This window comes from Lupinus angustifolius, chromosome LG02 (assembly GCF_001865875.1).
Source record: "Lupinus angustifolius cultivar Tanjil chromosome LG02, LupAngTanjil_v1.0, whole genome shotgun sequence".
Taxonomy (NCBI): domain Eukaryota; kingdom Viridiplantae; phylum Streptophyta; class Magnoliopsida; order Fabales; family Fabaceae; genus Lupinus; species Lupinus angustifolius.
Window position 1 is genome coordinate 1,891,554 of NC_032010.1, and position 23,293 is coordinate 1,914,846.

Sequence of the window (23,293 nt, forward strand, 5' to 3'; positions counted from 1 at the left end):
ATTGTGCAATATAATGAATTTATTCAGACTAGAGAGGGTAGTTAACTATTTTTAGAAAATTAACAAATTTATTATTTTTCATTAAGGAACAACTCAAAGGCATGGATAATTAAAGTGTATAAAAGAACCACCAAAATCTTAAAATGGTCGAGTTGATTTAAGAGCTAATTGTAAATATTTAACAATGAGTTATAGTTGTAGAGATATTTACAAGTCACGGTGAAGGTTCACAAAATCAATTTATGATTTACTTTTTGTAATGAACTATATTGTGATATATTGAACTTATTATGCTAATTTTATCTACTATTAAGTTTCTGTAATAATTAAAATTATTATAATTAATTAATAAAAGCTAGAGAGTGAAGTTAAAATTTTAAAAACAAGTTATGTGGAATAAGATTTTTGAAAATATTAAAATTTAATATATAATCTAGGGTCAAAAATTAGCTCCTTCGATATTTAATATCGAATAAATATTCATGTGTAAGGTTAGATAAGTACATAAAAACTAAATCAATCAATTTTAAGACCAAAAAGGGACAAGCTTTATTCTTGTGATCTTTTTTCCAACATTTAAATTGAAGAAAATATGTGTAACTTTCAACGTTTGTTGTATAAAAATTTAAAAACAGTGTAAAATTAAGAAATGTTGTAAATGTTATTGTTATGAAATAATTTTATCTAAATTATATTTGCCGGGTAATAAGCTTTTATGACCTTTTAAAAGATACTACAACATTAAAATTTTATCTTCTTAGTCTTTAGGAAAGGTTCACCAATTTAACATTTCCCGTTGATGAACAACCTAAAGGCATATACATTTAAAGTATTTAATAAGGACACATAAATAATAAATACTATATAAAATTATTTTATAAAGTATCTTATAAAATTGAGAACTACAATTTTCTAATAGTGTCTTCTACTAATTACCATGCTTTACTCACAATGATTTAGCAAAAGTGCACCACCTCTGCCTATAAAAAAGTAAAACTACACATATTGCAAGTAAAAAAAAACTGAGGTTAGATAATGCATTGAAGCTGTAAAGAAAATTCAAGTAAAGTGAAAAATAGTCAATAAATTAAAAAGGTGATTGATTTTATAAGGATCCATGTTCATTTTAACCTTTTAAATTTAAAAACTTTCCAAATAAGGCAAGTATAAATTGACATATACCAAAACATTACAAGAAATGAGTTTGAAATATAAATATAGATAGATTAGAGAAGCAAACAAATGGTGCAAACTGATATTGATTTATAAAATGTTGAATAAGTCTTGTCTATGTCATCTAAGCTAAATATCTATGCTCTTACCACTGAAACTAAAGATCTGAAGCCTTCATTTTTCTAGGTCTTTTATGAGCAGATGGTGATGGAGCTCCAGGTCCCTGTACAAATAAAATGTCTAAACTCTAAAATCAACAAAATAATAAAAAGGGCGGCCCAGTGCACGATGCTCCTTCCTACCTAGTGGGAGACTTGCAGGTCATAAAGCAAACAATCTTATCATTGTGTTGAGATCAATAATATTTTGATGCAAAATTGGTCCAAAGTAAGGTAAACAAAAAATCAAGGATAAAATAATTCGACAAAAGAGTATCTAGTGTACCTTGCGCTTGTGGTCCTTTTTGCCTACCCTTTCCCCTGAAACCAGTTATAATCATAGCTTTAATAACAAATAGATGGAATTCTTTTCACTGCAGAAAATTAGGTAAGGTTCAAACAAAAGTAATCTGTTACCTCCAAAGCTCATGGATTCTGGAATAAATGTCCGATCCTGATTGTCACCACCATGCAAACGCCAACATTAGTTTACAAATCACGAACTCATGGTTTAAGATAACAAACAGCATGCTTGGAAATCACAAGCCTGAAACAATGAACAAAATAGAGGGAAAGTACCAAAGTTAAGCCAGATTTCTAACCTTTGGTGTTTCTGGTGATTCACCATATGACCCATCACGAAAAGATGAACCTTCAGCCTCTTTATATTGCACCTGAAACACATATCATGACGAGTAATTAAATCAAACAGTTTGATATTTGGAAAAATCAAGCCAATCTTGACGTTGCTACTCCTACAAAAACTCAACATTAGAAGGTCATATTACAACCCCTTGGACAACAACAACCAAACATTAGTCTTACTAGATGGGGTCGGCTACATGGTTTGAACAACCCTTTGGACATCCTAACTAGAATCCTCGAAATCTACTCATAATACAAAATTAATAAATACATTCAACATGGAAAAATTATTTCTCTTAACCCATATACCTACCTGCTTCTGAAGATTGAGTAAAATTAGTATTTCTTTTCTTAGTTCAAGATGCTCTGCGCAAACAGCTTTTGTTGGAACCCTTGGTTTCAAATTGACCTGCAGGCAAAGTGGATCCAAATTTAAAGGAAATGCATCAGGATTCAAGAGTGTCAGTATTTTACTAGTGTGATCGGGCTTCACGCATGAACCTAAAGATATATCCTCAAAATCATGAACCAGGGCTTATATTGTTGGCTGAAAGTACACAGTTAATTGACAACCCTACTCTCAAAACCAAACACCGACGTAATAGTTAAAAAAAAAGGCATTTAAAACCATCACCTGAAAATGAAGAACGTAAGGGTTTTATATATTGTTCCAATACCAACCAGTGACTGCCCAATGACTGAACTAGGAGAAAAAAGTGAATTATCTAAAACTGCATTAAAAGTTCAAGGAGTTTAGACAAACCCCAAGATCATGCAAAGTTTGCTCAACCCGTTTGATAGTCCGAAGTCCAGCAGATGAGCTTGCAGCTTGCACCATTTGCTCAAGTGCGTATGTTCTCAAATATACACGAAGCTGAAATATTGCACATGACCAGATTATGTTCTGAAGTATATGCATGGATAAATTGTTGGAATTGCATCTCATGAAGAAAATAGTTACTTGAAAAGGCAGAGAATGCATAACTGGAAGTCTGTATAACTTACAGTGCGAAGAGAAGCTAAAGTTGCTGCATTATCCGTAAATGTGGAAGGCACAACCATTGATGAAGATGCAGTTTCACCTGGGATAGTCCTCTCTATAATTTCTGCACCAGGATTTGAGGCAACAGCCAACTGAGACTCTTCAGCAGCCTAAAACATACATAAAATCAAATGCATGCCATCACAAATCACAGGCACAGGGCATCCACAGCTCATATGAATACATCTTCTATACTGCACAATTTTGTTGTTCCAATTTTTTAATTACAGACTGTGAACAAGTAACTCAAGGTGCAATGAAAAAGTGCATACTGGAAAACATTTGCATGATGAATAAACACAGTAATAAGAAAAATTCCCGATTTATTAAGTTCATAGGTAAGAATATAGAACCACGATTAATCGAAAAACCAGAATGAGATCATCTGAAAATTAAGCTCGATTCTTAATGACAATTCGTCCTATCTAATATGTAATTAATGATGTCATAGAAAAGCAATCTTTAAAAAAATCACCTTAGCTGGCATGCGTAACTCGACTATTCTTTTTGCTTCAACAAGAACCTGCATAAAATAGCAGAAAAAGATAGGTAAGTTTACTTCATTTCCTATAAAAGTATACTAATAGAGAAATTATAAATTGGTAATTAAGTTTTTTTTAAAGCCAAAACCTCTTCATCTCTTCGCTCTTGTTGCCTTGTTTGAGAGAGCACCATGGACAGTGCTCGTTTTCTCTCTATCTCTTGTGAAACATTATATGGTTCCTACATTGGGGAGGAAGCTCAACTTACTATGAATACATGGCAATGTCCAAAGGAAGATGTGATTTTTTTTACTATAAACACTACTCAAAATATAAAGTAACTTAAAAGCACCATTCAAAGCTACTTTTATTCAAAAAGTTTAGTGCACCTTAACAAGAGGATTTGCTGCAACATCCCCAGAAGATGGAGCTCTAGCAATTAATATAGCCCGGCATACTACATGATATGAGGGAATGTCATCAAAAATAAAGTTCAATATCTCAAATTTACTTCTACAGTCTACAGAGAATCAAACTTAAAAAGTATACCACAACCAAGCCTTGGTACGTACATACCACTGTAATATCGATCCTTTAATTCCTCTACAGTCCGAGATGACGGGAACCTATCAGCTATTACAACAAATCGGAGATCAAACCTCTCACAGAAATCAAAGAGTTGATCTGTCTCTTCCTTAGTCCACATCTGCATAGATAAAGCATAATGGAAAAGAGGAAAGCATTTAACCTTTAATAAAGATATGGATGTAAAAACAGAGTTACAAAGCTGCAGTAAAAGTAATTGGAACAGTTGACCATTACTCAACTCACAGGAGACACTCCTCAGTAAAAGTAAATAAGAGTCATACTCCAATCACTAAATTCTAGTTACAGGCATATGACGGTCATGATTGTGGACAAAATTATATTGTTATCATCCCCATAAAAAAATTATTTATCCAACTTCACGCTATCCTCTTGAGTTTCAAGGATCTGTCACTATAAGTATTTTTAACTAAATGTTTGTCAAATCAAAGAATAAAGAAAATGGCCCTAGGATTGTTAAACAAGGGCTTACTGTGAATAGCCTACACAAGGACGGACCAGTGTCCACTTCAGAAAAATGATTTATAAGCTCCAAGATAAGTAATTTCAAACTATCAATTTAATAAATTTAAACTAAGTTGTATACAAAAGGAGACCTTTCGATGTGTAATCTTGCAACAGATGCCAATGAAGACACGACAATCTCAACTTGATAACGTTACTAAATTCAGCTCTTAGGTAGCATGAAAGTTGAAACATTCTAGTTCAAGCAAACTCATACATAAAGTTCCATATTAAAACTGTACAATTAAACATGATACATACAGGATCATTCAAATGCTTCTCATACTCCTCCTCTGTGTATTTGATAATGCCAACAGACTGCACGACAGCATGTAAACTAGCATTCAATCATGTTCATAGAAGACGAAATCCAAATTTTGAAAATAAAAGTAAACAATGAAAGGAACATGGAGCATGCATGAAGGTAAAGTGTACCTAGTATTTACCTTGTTATACTTCGCAAAAGAATAGTCCCCCGTTGGGGGAGCGCCATTAACGACACGAACCTGAAATAGAAGAGAGAGGTATCAATAACTTGCATGGTCATAGATAATTGAGGAAACTACCCCTCGAGGTTTGACATAATTATACTCAAGACTCCTCTTGTTTCAAAAATTACACTAATCTCCTTTGAAATTTATACTGTCATTACACTTACAAACAGTATAACATATAGTTCGAGGGAGATTAATGTAATTTCCAAACAAAACAAAAGTGTCGAGTATAAATTAAACTAAACCTATAAGTGAAGGAAGAACTAACCCAATGGTATAGTTGAAGATTATCTTTACGAGCAGAACTGGTAAAAGGAAGCCATTGCCAAGTAATCTGAAGCGGAATAAAATAACTCACAATTAGTTCATTGATTCACCAAAATGACTGAGTTAAGGAAAAGGAAAGAAACCTTTTCATCAGAAGGAGGCTTTTTTTTCAAATGAGAGGCATCAATTGCAGGCATAAGAGATGATAATCCACCAGTAAGTGCATACACCTACAAATACAATTCAATTCAGTGACCCCAACGAACAATAATATGAAAGAATTTCATGCTCAATAATCAATAATAGTATGTGGTTTATTTAGGAGCATTGTAATAAATTGTGGAATGCTCCACATGATGCGACTACAATATTGTGGTTCCCGATTTACCACCGCAACCGCATCAACCCGTAATGCATGTCATATCAGGCCGCATTGGACCGCATTAAATTCAAAGAACGTGAATATTGAATGAGTACCTCACGCGAAATGCCATCTGGTTTTCTCTGAGATTCTTTGTGAGGTCGAGATTTCTTCTCCAAAGCTGGGAATGAGTTCTTCGGCAATCCTAGAATATCTTTCGCGTCCATTTACTATTCACAATTTCAGGATTCACAATTTAGGGTTTCAACTTACCTTCACTCAAAATCAATTTTTTCCATTACAGTTTACGAGGAATCACTTTTTCTAGATTTCCTGAAATCAATTTTTTTCCATTTCACTCAAAATCACTTGTTTCGTCGCTAAATCTTTTTTTCATTCTGAAACGACTGTAGTTCAATCTTGAGTAATTTTTATCTTTGCCACACACAAAAAAAAACTGTTTGATCCAAAAAAAACTTATTTTTATCGTTATGTTTCATAGTTGGATGTGTTAGAATAAAATAAATAAAACTAATTCATTCATTAGGTTGATTCATTACACAGATGGACAAATTAGAGGGTTAGTTTAATTATGTAAAGCTCCACTAGATCAACCAAAAAGTCAATTATTTAATTCATGTAATCTACACTCAAGAATTAAAGTAATATTACAAAAAAAACAAATGCACAAATTACATAAGGAATGGAGGTTATGAAATTATCATTTGCAAATTGAATTATATGGATAAAAGAAGGAATAAGTAATACCATCTTAAGTGATAATAAATATAATGTATTAAGATTTTGTTTGAGATGCTATATCAAAATTACTCGTATATTTCATTTACTTAAGCATAATTGTTAAGTATGATGAATGACAATTGTTAAGTCTTCCTAAAAATACGAAAGCTATGTGATGTGTTCTGTTTGTGTTTGTCAACTATGGACTACCTGAATGGTAATTAAAATGACATTCTAACTGGATCATGTCTTATCATTGTCTTCATTTTCCTCAATTAGCTCGACCATCAAGACGTGATTGACAACTAATGGTCTTTATTATAGTTTTGACGTTAATGAATAATAAGGAAAAAGTCCATTTTATATATTGAATCAGAATTTCTTATACTTAACTCCTTTGTTGTCTCCTGTTTGAAACATAATAGTACTCTATACCGCTTCACATCCCAATCAATTAGTTAAAATCTTTTTTTTCTTCAAATTCAGCAAGCTTCTCTAATAACTTTTTCCTTATAAAAAAAAGTTTATCTTTATTTTATTTTCTCTCTCCATTGCCAATATGAGTGTTAGTGGTTTCCATTTGAATCCGGAAGCCAATAAAATTGAATAGAACCAAAATGAAAATATATGGCTCGATTCAATTTCACGGCTTATTCCATTTTCTATAGATTTGATTACATTCAGTTAGTAGTTTCATAGGTTTTGAAATGGTGGGAAGCTACGTAACCATAATTTAATAGTATTTTAGAATTAGTTTGGAAATTGGATTTTTGAGGGAAAATAAAAAAGAATTATTTCACAAGTATATTTTATGGCTCCTAAGCCTTTCATTTTCCTTCCTTCCCCTCCAAAATCTAATTTCCAAACTAACCCTTAAGCTAAGGGAACAAGGTTAGGTCTAGTTGCACCACGGTTATTCCCTGAAATTTCTCTTGCACTTCCAAAACCTGTTTGGTCGTTATGGATGATGTCATTGATCTGAAAAAATTACTTCACCTTTTCAACGGAATGAATATTGCATGTTTTAAAATACATGCAGCAACTGTGGTAATTTTCATTAGCAAAAGTTGAAACAATAATAACTGCTAATGTTATATCTAACGTGGTCGCTTTTTGTTGGATACATGCTACAACGGAATAGTTTGTTTTCTACTTAATTGATCAATAGATTATGTATAAATGTAAAAGCTTTAAAAAATGTGTCACTGGACAAATCAATGTGTAAAAATAATGCTCATTGTGGTTTTTCGGTTATACATGGAGATTATTTAGAAATTTAGCAGTGGATGTCTATTCCTTTTCAGGAGAAAAAAACTAATACATGTAAGAGTAGATAAAATTCTAAACAGGGTAAACCCCACATTAAACATCGGAATTCATAATCACTAAACTCAGACTGAACTTCATGCAATCCATAACACTAATAAGGTGTGCCACCAACTAATAATTTCTATGCCTGCAATCATAAATTTTAAAAAAAATCAGTTAAAGAAGACATAAAACTTAGAAGTTAAGGAAGAGAAATTGAAGATTTCAAGGCTATCTCCAAAATATATTTCATGGCTCTTAACTTTTGCCCTCTTCTGTTACCCTACAAAAACCAACTCGCAAACACACCATAGAGTCTGTTTGCGAGTTGAATTTTGAAGGGGAAGAAAGGGAATAAGAAGACTTGGAAGCCATGAAATACAATTGTAAAATAATTCTGAAACCTTCATTTCCCTTCATTCCGCTACATAACTGAAGCCGCAAATTGCTATAATGTATTAACCTTGCTTGCTATGTTGTTTGAAAGCCAGTCAAGTCCTTCATAAAGTCCTTCACCAGATGTGGCACAGGTGCTCTGGATATACCTGTTGCACATAAAGAACATGTTTGGATTGAGGGTAGGAGAGAGAGACTGGAGAGTAACAATGTATTGAGATGACAGCAATATAATACCAGTGACGCTGACGAAGTGAATGAAGACCAAGCTTATCAGTTATTTCAGCAGCATTCATGGCATTTGGAAGATCTTGTTTGTTTGCAAAAACTAGAAGCACGGCATCTCTTAACTCATCCTGACAAGATTGTAGCCATAATAATTAATAAAAAACAATAACAAATTTAAGTCCTCTAAAACAAGACAATTTATGATATTAAGTAATTAAGGAATTAAGATCAATTTTAGTACCTCATTCAACATCCTGTGTAGCTCATCTCTAGCTTCAACAACACGATCTCTGTCATTGCTATCAATCACAAAAATAAGTCCTTGTGTATTTTGGAAGTAATGCCTCCACAAAGGACGAATCTAGAAAGAAAAACAAATCATGGTTACTACTGTATAGAGAAATTTAGTTTTGAAGTAACCTGAGATAAGAAAATATAACAAGAGGTCAAGGTAAGATGATTTTAAGCCGGCATAAATACGTGACTGAATAGACTATCCACAGGCTGAGTCTAGCAACAGAACTGAATCCAACCAAAAGACATCCAAGAAAAAAGTACAAGATGCATGAGTATTTAGTTATTTTAGGGTTTTATTTTGACATGCTTTCAGTGTAAGACTAAACAATTTCACAATTACAATTTAGTTGTACGATGTCATTAGGATGAAAATACTGCTAAATATTTTGCAGTGGTTGTTACAAACGTAAATGACATGGCACATTCTTGTTTATTGAGAATATAATAATTAAATGGGAGGATACAGATCCAAAAGAGGATGAGTTTTATCGGAAAACTAATATCTGCACTATAACGGATAAGATTAAATAGATGTGGTCAGACTGATCATGGAATTAGGTCATTCTCTCAAAATAGCAATGGAACCCATAGCATGTAAATAGTAGCTCAGCCAATAATAATGTCATACATATAATATTAACAAAAGCATTTTGGAGTCTGGAGTGTGGATAAGTATTCCTTAGACATACATACCTTGTCCTGGCCACCCACATCCCAGACAGTGAAGCTGATGTTCTTGTATTCCACAGTTTCCACATTAAACCCTACATACACAACCCCAAATGATATATCATTAGCCTCAAACATTTAAATTATGGAGAAAGGGTACCGTCTTAATTTGTGGCATACATTATCATCTTCATCACACAACATTTAGTCTAGTTATAATTATATGAGGCCAAAGAAACATTACCCTTTAATTACTTAACCTTCCCATCCCTGTGGTCTCCCTCACTTTTCGGTATTATATATTCAACCTATATTTTCCATTTCATCGATGAAGGTCATCTATTCAAATTCTGGAAACAGTCTCTTTAATTACTTAACCCTCCCCAAAGACTCCAGTAGTTGGAAGGCTCGTGGATTGAGCCGCCAATTCCATTTCATTGAAGATAAAAGCAATTGTAAAAATAGAATAATAAATAAAAGAAATGAATGAATGAATGAGAGGGTTACTTACCAATGGTGGGAATGGTAGTGACAATTTCTCCAAGCTTAAGCTTATAAAGAATGGTGGTCTTACCAGCAGCATCAAGACCTACCATAAGTATACGCATCTCTTTCTTCGCAAATAGACGACTGAACAGCTTCGTGAATGATAGACCCATTTTCAACTATTCTCTATTCCCAATCATTCAAACAATCAATCAATATTAACATTACTCTATTTCACTCTCAAATCAATATCAAAATTGAACATTGAAATCAAGTTTCACACATCAGATCATGAGATCAAACAAGAACAATAGCAAACCATAAATTAAAAATTCAGATCGGAACAAAGAAATAAACAAATAAATAAACGAAAAAGAAAAAGAAAAAGAGATTCATAAGTAATTGAAAAAGAGAAGGATATACCTGAGATCTGTTGTTGTTTGGTTTGGAAGAAAAAGAAGAAACTGATATTCCTTCAATTTGTGGAACCGTCAAGGACTGTTCTTCGATATTTATAGCATGCACGTGGCGCGCACGATAGATCCAATTTCTCTCATTTGCTACTTTGTACTTTCTAACCTAAATGAGGGAAAAATAAATCTTTAGATCTAGTAAGACATTTTAACATATCACTCTATCATTTATATTTATATGACATTCACATTTAATTTGTAGTGTAAAAATCATTGCTTTAGTAATGTACAAATATTACACCCTTAATTAATTTGGTGCTAATATAGTTTATTGGTGTTAATTATCACTAGATTTCCATATAAACCAATAGATTAAAGATTCGATTTCTGTTAATGAGATTTGTCTAGATAAACAGTCACATACTTTAAGATGAATTAAATATTTTACTCATAGATTGAGGGAATATCCAGAACAAAAAATAGTAATTATTATAAGATTTTAACAATGATTAATTTTTGTTTTATGGATTAATAGGTTGTTTGTATTCAAATATTTTAAAGGTTATTGTCATTTTTTTTAAATGAATGTACATGTTATAAAATATTTATATTAATGATTTATTGCAAATAAATCTTTTTTTTTTATCTGATGTTCCCCAATTTAAAATTTGAACTTATGTTGTTTAACGCTTACTTTTTCTTGTATCATCAAATTTCTCTTTAAATTATTTTTAAGTTTATAAATTTGATATTAAAACCATATTTTTATTTCAGGTTATGTGATTGTCACTCATATTGCTCACAAAATAATACATTGACATTTAACACATTCTACAACACTTTGGGATTTAATTGAACTTTACATCCCTTCACAATTCCTTGATATTAATTATATCACATTCAATATACCAAAGTGTAATGTGCACATAAGATTGAATTAATCTTCTTCCATGTAGGGATTTGGGATGAAAAAAATGAACATGTGTGATTTCAGTGTAACAATGATTAGAGTTTGATGAAAAATTTATAGGAAGGACTAAAATGAACAAGTTAGAAAGTTTAGAGGTGCTGACACACATTTTAAAACTTTTGAGGACCAAAGTGCACATGATCCTAAGTTGGAGTGGCTAAATTGAAAATTTCCCTAATCATAATTAGGGACCTCAGCATTTGTTAATTATTAATGTTTCATAGTTTCTTCACAGCATGGCAACAACTACACTGTCCTGTCTATACTGTCAGATATCTTCAAACATCAAAATGCAAAACATATGCAGCATACAAGCATTGTAGTCGATTCCGTGAGGGAAATGAAGATGGAAGATGGTCATCGTGTTTTCAACCAGTCATACAGCAGAATTCAAGTCAGTTCGCCCACCAGTCATCCTCTCCGCTTGTTCCCCACGCTCACCTGAGAATTTCATATTCAAAACTTGAGTATATATGCTGAATACATGAAAATAGTGGTCCGATGCACGAGACTCTCATTTAATGAGCTCTGGGGAAGATAATTGTATGCAGCCTTGCCTCCGCAAGCGGAGAGGCTATTTCCAGGATATATGCTCATTACATAAAGTTATAATTTTTTTCTCTTTCAAAGTTTCGGGAAGCAAATAGTTACCTGTGCGAACTCTTATAACATCTGAGACAGGGATCACTGCATAATCAAAATTCTATTAGAAACATGATTTCACATTAAGGACATTACATTTACTTGTTCAATGAACTATGTAATTCAGCACTCAGAAAATCCATCGAATGAAGAAACAAGCATTTTCTGGATTGTAGACTCCCAAACTGCACTTCTCATGAAATCCAGAAAAGGAAAAAAGACAACGAAAATTGTTCGCCTTTTAAACAGATTTCAGAACTTTTAGTTATCTCAGAATGCATAGGCCAATTTAAAATATCACCCCTACTCCTTAGAATAATGGCATATGATGATTCCAAACACAAATTAAAGAAAGCTGCAAATGGATCCTTGAAATTTACTGCAAAACTAGATAAAGTTTAAGCCTTACAGAAAATTTTTCCGTCGCCAATTTCACCAGTCCTTGCCTCCCCAATAATTTTGTCAATTACTGCCTCAACCTGTAGAAATGGGATATATATCAGAGAAGCTGCAGAAACAAACTTTTTTATTCATCCTTAAAGTATTGTGAAGCTTCATTCAAGGGCTGTACCAAACTAATTTATGTCATAAAGATTAGAACACGTGATTGTTGTGATTTCTCCTACCATGTCTTTTACTATCACAAGAAAATTTTCTATTTTTAATTTATTTTCAAAAGCAAAACACTTGAGGAGGATGACCAGTCCTGTTTGAGTTTATAAAGAGACAGAACAAAGAACCAATCGTGATGGAAATATCATATCAATTAAAGCAGTTTATGCTTATCTCTAATGAAAAAGAGCATAACTAGATTCATAAACAATGGATGTAGAACACATGAAAACCTAGAACTATCAGACCCACTGGCCCTGGACATTATTGTACTAATCATTCATAATGTTATTATGTTAAGCCAGTGTTTTAAGTTGCAGTCGAGATTGTGGTTACTGTGAGGCAGATTGTTATTGTTGCGGTGTGATTTTGTGTAATTAAAACAATATTTTTGAATTCGATGGAGCCTGATGCGGTTGTGGCGGTCAACACAACCACAATATTGCATCCGCATCATGTGATGTGGTCCGCAATTTTAAACAATGAGTTAAGCATTTGAAAGTGAAGTTTTAGGACGTCTAAGGCACCAAAAAGCAAAGCAAAGCTTTAGCAATAAACATTGCTTAGATTAAAGGCAAACTGACAGGAAATGGTAACTCTTTCTTTCTCCCCATGACAAAGTACATTAAGAAGTAAAGCACATAATTGTAATGAATGATGCCAATGAAGGTACACGCAAATGACTACATACCTGGTCCTTCTTGACCACTATTTCTATTTTGACTTTAGCAACAAAATTGTCTTCGGAAAATTCAGAGCCTGTAAAGTGTGAAGAATACACTATTGATAAAATATTGAGGTTGAGTGAGCATGTGACCTATATGTATAAAAATATCTAGGCAACTCAAACCCGGAAAAAATGTAATCATAATTCATATAACCACAGATAACTAACAAACTTACGACAAACCGAAGTTGGTTTGCCAGAGACCTAAAAGTGTATATGTATGCTTAAGACTTAAGTGATTAAGAGGATATTATAGCTTTTTTAAAAAGGCACAAACCACAAATTTAACCATTTGAAACTGACTACTCTGGGTATGAAAGATGGAACGCAAAGATGTAAGTTGAGATCTCTGATCTTAAGCTATTTTTAGTCAGCCAAGAACTTACCTCCCTGCCTCTCTTTTGAACCACCCTGAGCACCAAATCCCTTCACATCAGATATCGTGACTCCACGAATTCCCATTTTCAACAAAGCCTTCCAATTAACAGGGAAAAATTTAGTATCAGTGCATGTCATTAAGCTTAGTAAATCAAATATCACAATTCCACACATATGAAAAGTACATGAGCAACATTGGCCAAACCAATTATCTGAGACAGCAAAGGTGGTTGCTCTTTTCAAACACTGGTAAGCAAGTTGAAAGTTACCAAGTGTGTGTTTGGTATCTGATTGGGAATCCTCAAAGTCATCCGAACTCAAGTTTAGAATTTATTCAACATATTTGACATTTCAAAAACTTAAGTTGAAGAAGTCGAAAATTTCCACTTCTCCATTTACAAAACCCAAGTTGAGTTTTTAACTACTACAATAATCATAATACAAAAACCAAAACTTAATCACACTAGGTAGTGTCGGCTATATGGATGAAACGACGTCTGCTCTATCATAATCATAATACCTTTAAAAAGTTAATTATTACTTAAACAGCATTTCAACTTCCATATCACAGGTTAATTTGGCAAATGCATGTAAAAGTCTGTCTGATCAACATTATTGAAACAGTGTTCATCATACCAAAACACTTTACACAATGAAGTATCGAAACATAGATTATATCTCACCGATGAAACCTGGCGGATTCGCCACGGCCTGTTCCATAAGAAATTAAACACCATCATAAAAATTATAAATAAAGATGTAGCTAAAAATAACCCTTTTAATAAATAAATAAAAAGGTTTAATAACCTGAGAACGGCTTCCACTTTGTAAAACTTGGAATCTGGAACATAGTCTGGGTCCTCTGGGAAGTGAACCAACAAATTTAGTAACCACGATTAGTTACGTTTTCTGTTAAAGGTTCTCAAAACCCAATTGGCAATAAGAAGAGTAGTCTAACAGGTATTATTTAAATCATGTCTGATAGAACGAGATAGTTGATGTGGGACTTACATCCCACATAAGGCTGTCGAACCATGCAAAGGTTACCTTTGACCCGTGACCAAAGATACGACTTTGAAATGTTGTATCTCAAAACCAATTCGCAATGCGAAGAGTGGCCTAACAACTATTTAAAGTAATTCTAAAGCTTATCTAAGAGAACGGGACAAATATGATTTACTACTTCCCATAGTTATTTATAATTCTACTTAGTTAAAAGAAGGTGACCAATTGGATTTTGAAGATCGGGAGTCCAGATGTAAACGGTCTTAACCTCACAAGCGAATAGACTGTTTCAAGTCAGAAGACAAACAACCTTATTGTTGCGCCGAGTGTCGGCAATAAAAAAATGAAATGCAAATATATAAGCATTTTAGAGTTACCAGGAAGGTTGTGGGCTCTGATTTTGGGAAGAAACATAGCATTTACTTGGTGTCTGAGAGAGATATTGACATTGCGTTGTGGTAGATGGTTACGGTTACCGATTACGCTGCAACCTTCAAAACGTAATTGGGGTGGTTTGAGGTGAAAGGTAATGGGAGTAAAGAGATTAGATATCGCGATCGAAGCCATGAATTGAATTGGATTCTGATGCTTCTCAAGTTCCGACAGTAACGCTATTGTTCAACTAGGAATCACAGTAAATGGGTCTGTGTTAGGGATGTGGGAGCAAATGTATAATCTTACAATAATAATAATAATAATATATTTAAAATATTTTTAATTAAAAAATAAATTTATAAATATTAGCGTGTTGACATCACTACGTGTATGTTAATCCACTTTCCTGTTATTTGTAACGTGTAGTTTGTTTATATGTTATAAATGATAAATATAGTACTTTATGTTAAATATTTGTAATTTACAGTTGAATTTATTCGATTTGTGTAATGTTTTTAAATACACTTTAAAAATAAGAAGATAATGAAAGTAAAATAAGAAGATAATATTATATGTTTTTTTGTAAAAATAAAAAGATAATAAAAACAAAATAAAGAATAATAAATAACACCATTGTGGGTTGGTTTTTTGTGTTTTCTATTTATCAAGTAGTAGAGATAAATAAATTATTAGTGTGAAAATTCAGTTTTTTGAAATGCCTAGACTGTCAGTGTACATGTACTCTCGTCAAAACTGATGCCACACGTGGAGTGTCCCGTTATGATTTTATCTTTTGCCATATTTGAGAACCAATTTATAAAATTCAATTTTAATAGGTGTTTTTTTTGCAAGCTAAACTAACATGAAGACTTAAATAATATAATATGATGTTACAAGTTGTGTAATTTTTTTGGTACATTGAAGAGCTAAAAACAAAAAAAACGGAAACCTAACTCACCTATAGAGAAAGTATCATGTTTCAAATTTTTAGAGTATCCTCGAAATGGGAATCAAGTCTTGTCATTTAGTCAGTCACTTGATTAGTCTCACGAATAACAAATTTGATTTCAACGAGTTAGTCTTTAGATATCTAATATCTAATAGTAGAAACTATCTTCATGGTTTGCTAAAGGCGAATATGGGCTTCCTCCGTAATAATATGGACAACCTCAAGGCAATTTGATTCCATAATAACATTCCTAAACTCCAAAGTTCAAACAAGTTTCAACTCATCTCCATAGCCATAAATTCCGCTAATATTGGTGATCCAACTCCAAAGTTAGTTAAAAACTCATTTAATAAAATGGACAACCCCTCCTCCACCCATTAAGTTTAATATTAAATTTGTTAATTGTTTGACATGGTTAACAAACTTAACTTTAATAATTTTATTAGGTGAGATAATTATCACTAATATATACAAAATTATTCAGATGAATTTTATAAACTTTTTATTTTTGACAGAGTCTTATAATCATATATCGACAGTTATAATTAAAAGTTAGTTAGTAATATATATATATATTAGAGACAATTTGTCGCATTACTAAAGTTGTTACTTAATGATCATGGGTTATATCTTTCTGTATGAGGTAAGATTCTCTACATGTATCCTCTCATACGCCCACTAATGATCTATTTGTGAGTTGGGCTTTGGATGGAATGGAAGGAAATAAAAGGTTCGAGAGTCATAAAATATACTCGTGAGATAATTTTAAATTCTTCATTTTTCTTCCTTCTCCTCTAACACTTAACTCATAAACGGACTCTAAGTAAGAATTTCATACATCGAGTCTTTTTACCGAAGACATGTCATAAGTCTAAATAATTCATTCTCATGTCAAGTAAATGTTATTTGATTCATAAAACATATCCATAAATACCATCAAAATGTTGATTTAATGGTGTAAGATCTACTAGTAATAAAGTTTGATTCGTGAGAACAATACTTAATGTAAAGGTCAATTGTACACCCAAAATGAATAATTCCTTAACATGTTATCAAAGGATATCACGGGTAATACTACAAAATAAATGTAGGAAGTTAATTAGCAAATCAAATCTCAACTATTTCTCAATTTATTTATGGCCAGTCTTACATTCTTGAGCACTTGCTAAAGTAGTTTTATTTTACCATGCTTAATTTTAAACGGGAAAAATTAAACTCAAATTTTAGAAAGTTAAAATATTATTACATTATTAGAGTATCCATAATGACAAACAATATATTCTTTTTATTTGGGTTTTACACATTATTTTATAATTTATTATAACTCCCATGAAATAAGAACAACATATACTTTTTTATCACAGCGACAAACATCATTCTTATTTTTATTTGGGTCCCACAACATCTACTATTTCCTCACAAAATCTAACTCTCTCCTCCTTTTCTTTAGTTAAGAACAACCAAGAATTGTTCTTATTTATGAACAAAAGTAAGAAAATAAGAACAATATAATAGAAAACAAAGTAAGAATATTTTTATTCCGTTAATAACTATGCTAAGAATAACCATTGTGCTAGCTAGATTAGTTGATTTCATTTTGGTGTAGTGGATTCCATTTTAATTATTATTCATGTTGTTGATTTTGGGACTGGACTGCTTAAACAGCCACTAAATAAGTGAGGCCTTATATTGGGTTGAGTTAGGCCCAATTCGAATTCCAAATAAAAAGTAAAAAATGGAAGTGGTTCATGTTTATAGAAGAAGATGGATGAATTCGTGTATAGAATCAGCATAGCGAAGGAGTGGGAAGAATTGCAGAGTAATGGTTCCACTTTCGGTGGAGATCTTGACAAATCTTCTTCTTTCATCCATCTCAGCAAACTCAACCAGGTTTTACACTTTTCAATGTTTTAATTTCATTATCATTCAAACTTCCAATTTATTTTAATTTTATGATATATTCGTATATTAATTTCGTTTTCGCAATGCTAATATTGATTGCGTTGAAATCTGGAAGCTATAAGTGACTTATCAAATGTGTCGAATTCGTGCATTGACTCGTCCTTTTTTTATATTGAATTCGAATGTTTCTGAGTTTTTGCTGATACATAAGATAATACTAGTATTGGATTCGCATATATTCATATATTAAATTCGTTTGCCTAATGCAAGGTTGCTTGCCTTAAAACTTGAAAGTCACGAGTTCGAATCCTGGAAGCACAGGTTTACCCGATGTGTCGAATTCATGTATTAGGTCGGCTTTTTTTATATATGAATTCGCATATTTCTGAGTTATTTCTGATGCATGAGATAATAATAATATTTCAGGTTTTGCAAACGCTGAAAAACTTTTATTCAAACACCAAGGAGGAACTCTTCCTGCTTCAGATTGATGCTAAAAAGGTTTGCAGTTTTGCACATAATGATGTCTTAATGATATTCAGTTTTACCAACACTGCTTTCAAGCTTGCTTTAAAACTATTGATCGAAAAACTTTTACTTTTGAAATAAAGAAGGAAAAAAAGTCTTATGATCAATTAGAGCAAGTGCTAAGGTTGACAAAACTAGTGTGAGATACCATTTTCCATAAATTTGAAGAGAAAAGAAGAATCATACTCGTTTACCTGACAATTGTGGTTACCTTCACGTTGCGGCATGGCTGTGAAAGACTACCAAAACCGTAAAATTGTGGTCGCGACAACCATAGCTGCGGCAATTCTTAACATTGTTTAGAGCATTAAGGCATACAGGGTGGCTATGAAATGTCTGCAGTACAATTACTCCTATTATTAACTTAATGAAATAGAATCAACTATTTAACTGATTTGAGGCTTTCATAATTATATACTTATATTTAGCATGGGCGAATCAACTTAAAACTTTGTTGAATCTCTATGATATCCATCTGGACCATATGATGATAATACTTTATTTAAATGTGTATTGGTGAATATAAAGGTATATTTTTAGTTTAGAGTAAAACATATTGGTGAATATATATAAATGTGAGTTGTCATTTGAAATAGTATCCAAATATGTTTTCCAAATAACAGAACTGATATATTCTCTTTTGCTATAAATTATATTGCCTCAGCTTGGTGATGGTTTGGTGTATGAAATTGTGGATGGTTCAAATAGCTTCCCTCATTTTTATGGTCCATCTAGAAGTTTTATCCCTCTCCCTCTAGATGCAGTAACAAAAGCCGAAAAGTTGTCCCTCTCAGATGGTCAATTCCATTGTAGTTTGCTTGATTAACTTCTCTGATTAGCTGCATTTTTGTTATTTCTTGCATACTTCTTTGTGTTGTGTGTGGAGAGTGAATGTTTATGGTTGCTTATCTACCCAACTCTCTTTGTAATGGATTTAGCCAAATTGTGTTGTATCAATGGAACTACTTCACATGGTTTTCTAATGTTGTTGTTGGGAAAATATTCATGGAATGTTATCTCTGTCTTTGTCATTGGAATTACTTGAGTGCTACAAGCTGCATTATATGGATAATGCATGATGGAGAACATAATCTTAGTACAGAAAATGATGTATACACTGACAATGTAAGATTTTTTTACATTATCATTGTATCATTCACTATTTATATTTAATGATAATTGTAGTGGACTTGAAAATTTGTATGTTTAAATGTACTCAAAAGTCATCATACCAGAACATGATAAAGATCAAGGGTCTATTATCTACAAGGAAGAGACTTAAGCACTAAGAAATTCTAATGAACATGCCATATTTCCGATATTATAAATACTCACATGGAGGTGCACACTTTCTAATTCTCTTCTTTTTAGAATAACTACATAGTCTTGATTCGATTCATTCTAGAATGCGTACGACCAAGGTTTCAACCTTGTTAGGTTTAACCTAACATTTCCTTCAAGTCATGGTTTTATCTTACCATAACAATCATTATTATGGGTAAAATATGATAGGTTAAGCTAGGTATCGATTTAATAGGTCTGACCTATAATTCAAACTCAATGTCAAATTCTAACCTATAAGTTTATCATATCACAAAATTATGGATCTAGAAAAACATATTTCAACCTATTTAAAATAGAGATTAAAATTTATGCAGTGTCAGTTTTTATATTGTTAGTACATCTTTCACTATTGATTTGTATTATTTTTGGTAGATAATTTACTGAACTGTAGAAAAAATGAGTATATGTATATTAAATCCTTAAAATTATACCATTCAATAAGGTTTATTAATAGGCATTCGAGTGCAAATCGGTTAATATACTTCACGTGTAAAAGGAATAATGTACCTACATTGATAGATAGGTCAATAGGCATCAACCCGTAATAATTAATGCACTATTATAAATGTTAAAATATAAATTAAGAATTATTATATATATATATATATATATAATTTATTAAATTATAACATATATTTATGAGTATAAAATCTATACACGAACAATGTAAAGATTTATATACAGTCAATGTATTATTCATCATTCATTTGTATTAGTTTTATTTAAAACTAAATAAAATTATAAATAAATGATAAATGATATAGTGACAATATAAATTTTTTTATGTTATCGATGTATACGTTTTTTCCCTATATTTATTTAAAGGGTCTTGTTAATAAATGCCCCAAGGACACCTATTAAAGAAAACAATAAGGAAGAGGTTTTCAGAAAAGTTTGTATTAAAAAACTGACGTCATTAGTTTTCAAAGTATTGAGTTAGTTATATCTTAATACAAAGCTCTACTTTTATTATCTTTACTAATGTACTTATGGAACCTACTAACATTTCTCTTATTGAAATAAACAATATCTCATGTTTAAAACCTTTTCAATCACATTAAACTCAAATGGACCTACCACTCTCTCAATGATTGGGATTTAATATGGGGTTATGGCCTTTATTTGCAGGTTTTGTTGTTCCTTATTTTCCTCATAAATATTCAACCATGAGTTAGAATAAAGTGTTGTGGTACACAAAATCATTTCAAGGCTAGCAATAGAGATAATGGAGGAAAAGTATTTGGATAGCAATAATGACATTAACTTTCCTGGATTCTTTTGTTAGGTGTGTCTTTCTGATCAATAATGGTATGCCATTTATTTTCTTTAATCATTCACATAAACTTATATGTATCAATTTAATAAATAGTGTATATATGTCTTTTCAGTATAAAGTTTTATATATAGTCAATGTATTTGTTTACTATTCATTTTAACTATCTTTTAAAAAATCAATGATAATTAAATATAAATAGTGAATAATACAGTAACAATGTATAAAACTCATATGTTATTGGTCCATATATTTTCTTTTTCTTTAATAAATACTAATTGTTGAAGAACATATGTGTTTCTACATGATAAACAATCATACAAGTTCTGGTTGTAATGTTTACTTTAGGTCAACTTGATATCATTGTAACACAATTCATATATTTTGAAAGTGTAAAATTTTATACACAATTATTATATTATCTATTTATTTTTTAAGAGTTAATAATTATTAAAATAAATGATATATAATAAACTGGTAATATATAAAATTCTTGCATACATTATTTTCCTCATATTCTGATAAATAACTAGGTATGCTTTAAAGTTTTAACAAAAGAAACAATAAATAATACTTATCAAACTTTCTGATAAATAGGGGAGTGACATAAACATCATCTTTTGATGTTTAAATGCGAAAAATCGGTTGTTCAGTGTATTCACAACAAACGAATTAAGAAGTTTTACGATATTCTTATTAATTTATTTATTGATACATTGTACCCACAAAATTATTGATACATGCATCACTGTTAAATTTGTATTATTGCATATATAACACCTCAATGCCAGTTATAAAGAGCAATTTAGTACCTACAATTTTTTCTCAACTAATTTAGTCTTCATTAAAGAAATATAAAGTCTCATTCTTGAAAATATTATTCAATGAATAATTTGGTCAACCGAAACATAAAGTCATCGAATTGTTCGAAAAGTTTTACCCCATAAGACAAAGTGGTAATTTAAAATTTTAATTTCGTCCAATTTTTAGGGACAAACTTTTCCAAAAGAAGATATTTTAAGGCACCAAATTATCACACCAATAATCTCGATTCTCGAGGGACTAATTTAAGAAGTATTTTACGACTTTATTTTCTATGGAACAAATTGGTCGAACCAAAAATTCCAACTGAGTCTTCATTCATTATAAAAAAAACTTTTCTAAGGAGTGGTAGATTTCATTTACTCAATTAACATATCTTAAAAAAATGTATCAGAAAAATATGGGTAGATTGAAAATGTACAAATTTGATACATTGTCACTGTCTTCAAATGTCTTTGGTTACTTTTATTTGTGAGTGTAATGATGAAAAGATTGTGGCTATTCAAATGGCAAGGACTCTACGAGCCTACGATTGCTTTAATCGATGAAAATTTAATAATAATAAGGCATTGAGAGCTAGCAACGTTTTTTCCCGGGGAAATAAAAAATATTTGTACACCTCTATAAATATTAGCCACTTTTTTGAATTCGCCAACATTAATTTTATTTTAATTGTAATAGTTATACATTATTAATATTAATATTATCATTATATTATTTTATACATAAAAATTAAATATAAATTGTAAATAATATAGTCAAATTAGAACACAATTTTACATTAAGTGCATATTTCTTGTTCTATTTTCATATATATTAGGGAATTTCGGCATTTTCCTAACATTACGTTTTTTTCTCATTTTAGGGCATGTTTAGTCTTATATCTATCGTCTTACTCCTTTGTGTAATACTAAGTCGTTATCATTAAATTATAGTAGTTTAATGGTAGCATTCAGTGATATAATAATTATTTATCTTTGAGATCATGAGTTCGAGTCGCAGAAGACTTCACATGGAGGAGAATAAAATACTGCCAGAATTATTTAAACTTGTGGGTGACACGTTCATTATATTCATAGGTCCGAGATGTCGCATGTTAGAACTGGGGTGTACACTTTGTGTCACTCCATGTGCCTAGAAACTATTGAGCAAAAAAATATTTAATAATTGTAATTTTAACTTAAATAATGTTTTTTCAACCAATCATAGATGATAACACATGAGATGGTACAAAAAATAAAACAACAGTTGTGCTCCCTTTTCTAATGGGTATCCAACCGAGAGAACATCTTTTATCCAATATGTGTCCAACCGAGAGAACATCTTTTATCCAATATGTGTACTATTAAGAAATATAAAGTAATATATATTTAATTCTTATTTTATTGTTCTGACCAATAAGAAATAATTGGTAAATATAGTAATACATATATCTTGGAGAGAATATGTGACTCTCATCCACCATAGGAAACCATGATGAAATAATGTTAGACTAT

The 23,293-nt window shown here is 31.4% G+C and overlaps 4 protein-coding genes across 7 annotated transcripts; 1 reads left to right on the forward strand and 3 right to left on the reverse strand.

Annotated features, from left to right (window-relative positions):
• LOC109331782 (SWR1-complex protein 4-like) lies at positions 1,204-6,179 on the reverse strand. 3 transcript variants are annotated; one of them, XM_019566505.1, is made up of 16 exons: positions 5,849-6,179; positions 5,515-5,601; positions 5,373-5,438; positions 5,057-5,116; positions 4,872-4,928; positions 4,077-4,206; positions 3,890-3,957; positions 3,649-3,741; positions 3,494-3,541; positions 2,982-3,128; positions 2,740-2,850; positions 2,290-2,385; positions 1,934-2,005; positions 1,749-1,797; positions 1,618-1,652; positions 1,204-1,396 (listed from the first exon to the last, which is right to left on the reverse strand). In XM_019566505.1, the coding sequence occupies exons 1-16, from the start codon at positions 5,957-5,959 to the stop codon at positions 1,331-1,333; spliced, it is 1,296 nt and encodes a 431-aa protein (XP_019422050.1). In that variant the 5' UTR covers positions 5,960-6,179; the 3' UTR covers positions 1,204-1,330. The 3 variants fall into 3 exon arrangements, with proteins under 3 accessions (XP_019422050.1, XP_019422042.1, XP_019422059.1); XM_019566497.1 differs by having other exon boundaries at positions 1,749-1,809; XM_019566514.1 differs by having other exon boundaries at positions 1,749-1,785; positions 5,849-6,178.
• Positions 7,646-10,414, reverse strand: LOC109331807 (ADP-ribosylation factor). Of its 2 annotated transcripts, none has more exons than XM_019566539.1 (7): positions 10,281-10,414; positions 9,883-10,043; positions 9,396-9,466; positions 8,647-8,766; positions 8,415-8,533; positions 8,245-8,326; positions 7,646-7,929 (listed from the first exon to the last, which is right to left on the reverse strand). In XM_019566539.1, the coding sequence occupies exons 2-7, from the start codon at positions 10,028-10,030 to the stop codon at positions 7,924-7,926; spliced, it is 546 nt and encodes a 181-aa protein (XP_019422084.1). In that variant the 5' UTR covers positions 10,031-10,043; positions 10,281-10,414; the 3' UTR covers positions 7,646-7,923. The 2 variants fall into 2 exon arrangements, with proteins under 2 accessions (XP_019422084.1, XP_019422093.1); XM_019566548.1 differs by having other exon boundaries at positions 9,883-10,050; positions 10,281-10,335.
• On the reverse strand, positions 11,399-15,256 carry LOC109331801 (nitrogen regulatory protein P-II homolog). Its single transcript, XM_019566525.1, has 8 exons — positions 14,982-15,256; positions 14,407-14,461; positions 14,283-14,310; positions 13,608-13,695; positions 13,186-13,253; positions 12,292-12,361; positions 11,892-11,927; positions 11,399-11,681 (listed from the first exon to the last, which is right to left on the reverse strand). The coding sequence occupies exons 1-8, from the start codon at positions 15,169-15,171 to the stop codon at positions 11,617-11,619; spliced, it is 600 nt and encodes a 199-aa protein (XP_019422070.1). The 5' UTR covers positions 15,172-15,256; the 3' UTR covers positions 11,399-11,616.
• Positions 17,628-19,398, forward strand: LOC109331827. The gene is made up of 3 exons (XM_019566573.1): positions 17,628-17,818; positions 18,257-18,331; positions 19,023-19,398. The coding sequence occupies exons 1-3, from the start codon at positions 17,693-17,695 to the stop codon at positions 19,182-19,184; spliced, it is 363 nt and encodes a 120-aa protein (XP_019422118.1). The 5' UTR covers positions 17,628-17,692; the 3' UTR covers positions 19,185-19,398.

What these genes read in the sequence shown, in the direction of transcription:
- LOC109331782 (XM_019566497.1), bottom strand. Translation starts at nt 5,959, where the DNA reads ATGGACGCGAAAGATATTCTAGGATTGCCGAAGAACTCATTCCCAGCT. An exon ending in AGAATCCATGAGCTTTGGAG is followed by an intron (nt 1,653 to 1,748) that starts GTAACAGATTAC and finishes AACTGGTTTCAG; the next exon opens with GGGAAAGGGTAGGCAAAAAG. An exon ending in AAAAGGACCACAAGCGCAAG is followed by an intron (nt 1,397 to 1,617) that starts GTACACTAGATA and finishes TTATTTGTACAG; the next exon opens with GGACCTGGAGCTCCATCACC.
- LOC109331807 (XM_019566539.1), bottom strand. Translation starts at nt 10,030, where the DNA reads ATGGGTCTATCATTCACGAAGCTGTTCAGTCGTCTATTTGCGAAGAAA. An exon ending in ATGTGGGTGGCCAGGACAAG is followed by an intron (nt 8,767 to 9,395) that starts GTATGTATGTCT and finishes TTTTCTTTCTAG; the next exon opens with ATTCGTCCTTTGTGGAGGCA. An exon ending in TCACTTCGTCAGCGTCACTG is followed by an intron (nt 8,327 to 8,414) that starts GTATTATATTGC and finishes TATGTGCAACAG; the next exon opens with GTATATCCAGAGCACCTGTG.
- LOC109331801 (XM_019566525.1), bottom strand. Translation starts at nt 15,171, where the DNA reads ATGGCTTCGATCGCGATATCTAATCTCTTTACTCCCATTACCTTTCAC. An exon ending in AAAGTGGAAGCCGTTCTCAG is followed by an intron (nt 14,311 to 14,406) that starts GTTATTAAACCT and finishes CTTATGGAACAG; the next exon opens with GCCGTGGCGAATCCGCCAGG. An exon ending in TTCAAAAGAGAGGCAGGGAG is followed by an intron (nt 13,254 to 13,607) that starts GTAAGTTCTTGG and finishes CACACTTTACAG; the next exon opens with GCTCTGAATTTTCCGAAGAC.
- LOC109331827 (XM_019566573.1), top strand. Translation starts at nt 17,693, where the DNA reads ATGGATGAATTCGTGTATAGAATCAGCATAGCGAAGGAGTGGGAAGAA. An exon ending in ATCTCAGCAAACTCAACCAG is followed by an intron (nt 17,819 to 18,256) that starts GTTTTACACTTT and finishes ATAATATTTCAG; the next exon opens with GTTTTGCAAACGCTGAAAAA. An exon ending in TTCAGATTGATGCTAAAAAG is followed by an intron (nt 18,332 to 19,022) that starts GTTTGCAGTTTT and finishes ATATTGCCTCAG; the next exon opens with CTTGGTGATGGTTTGGTGTA.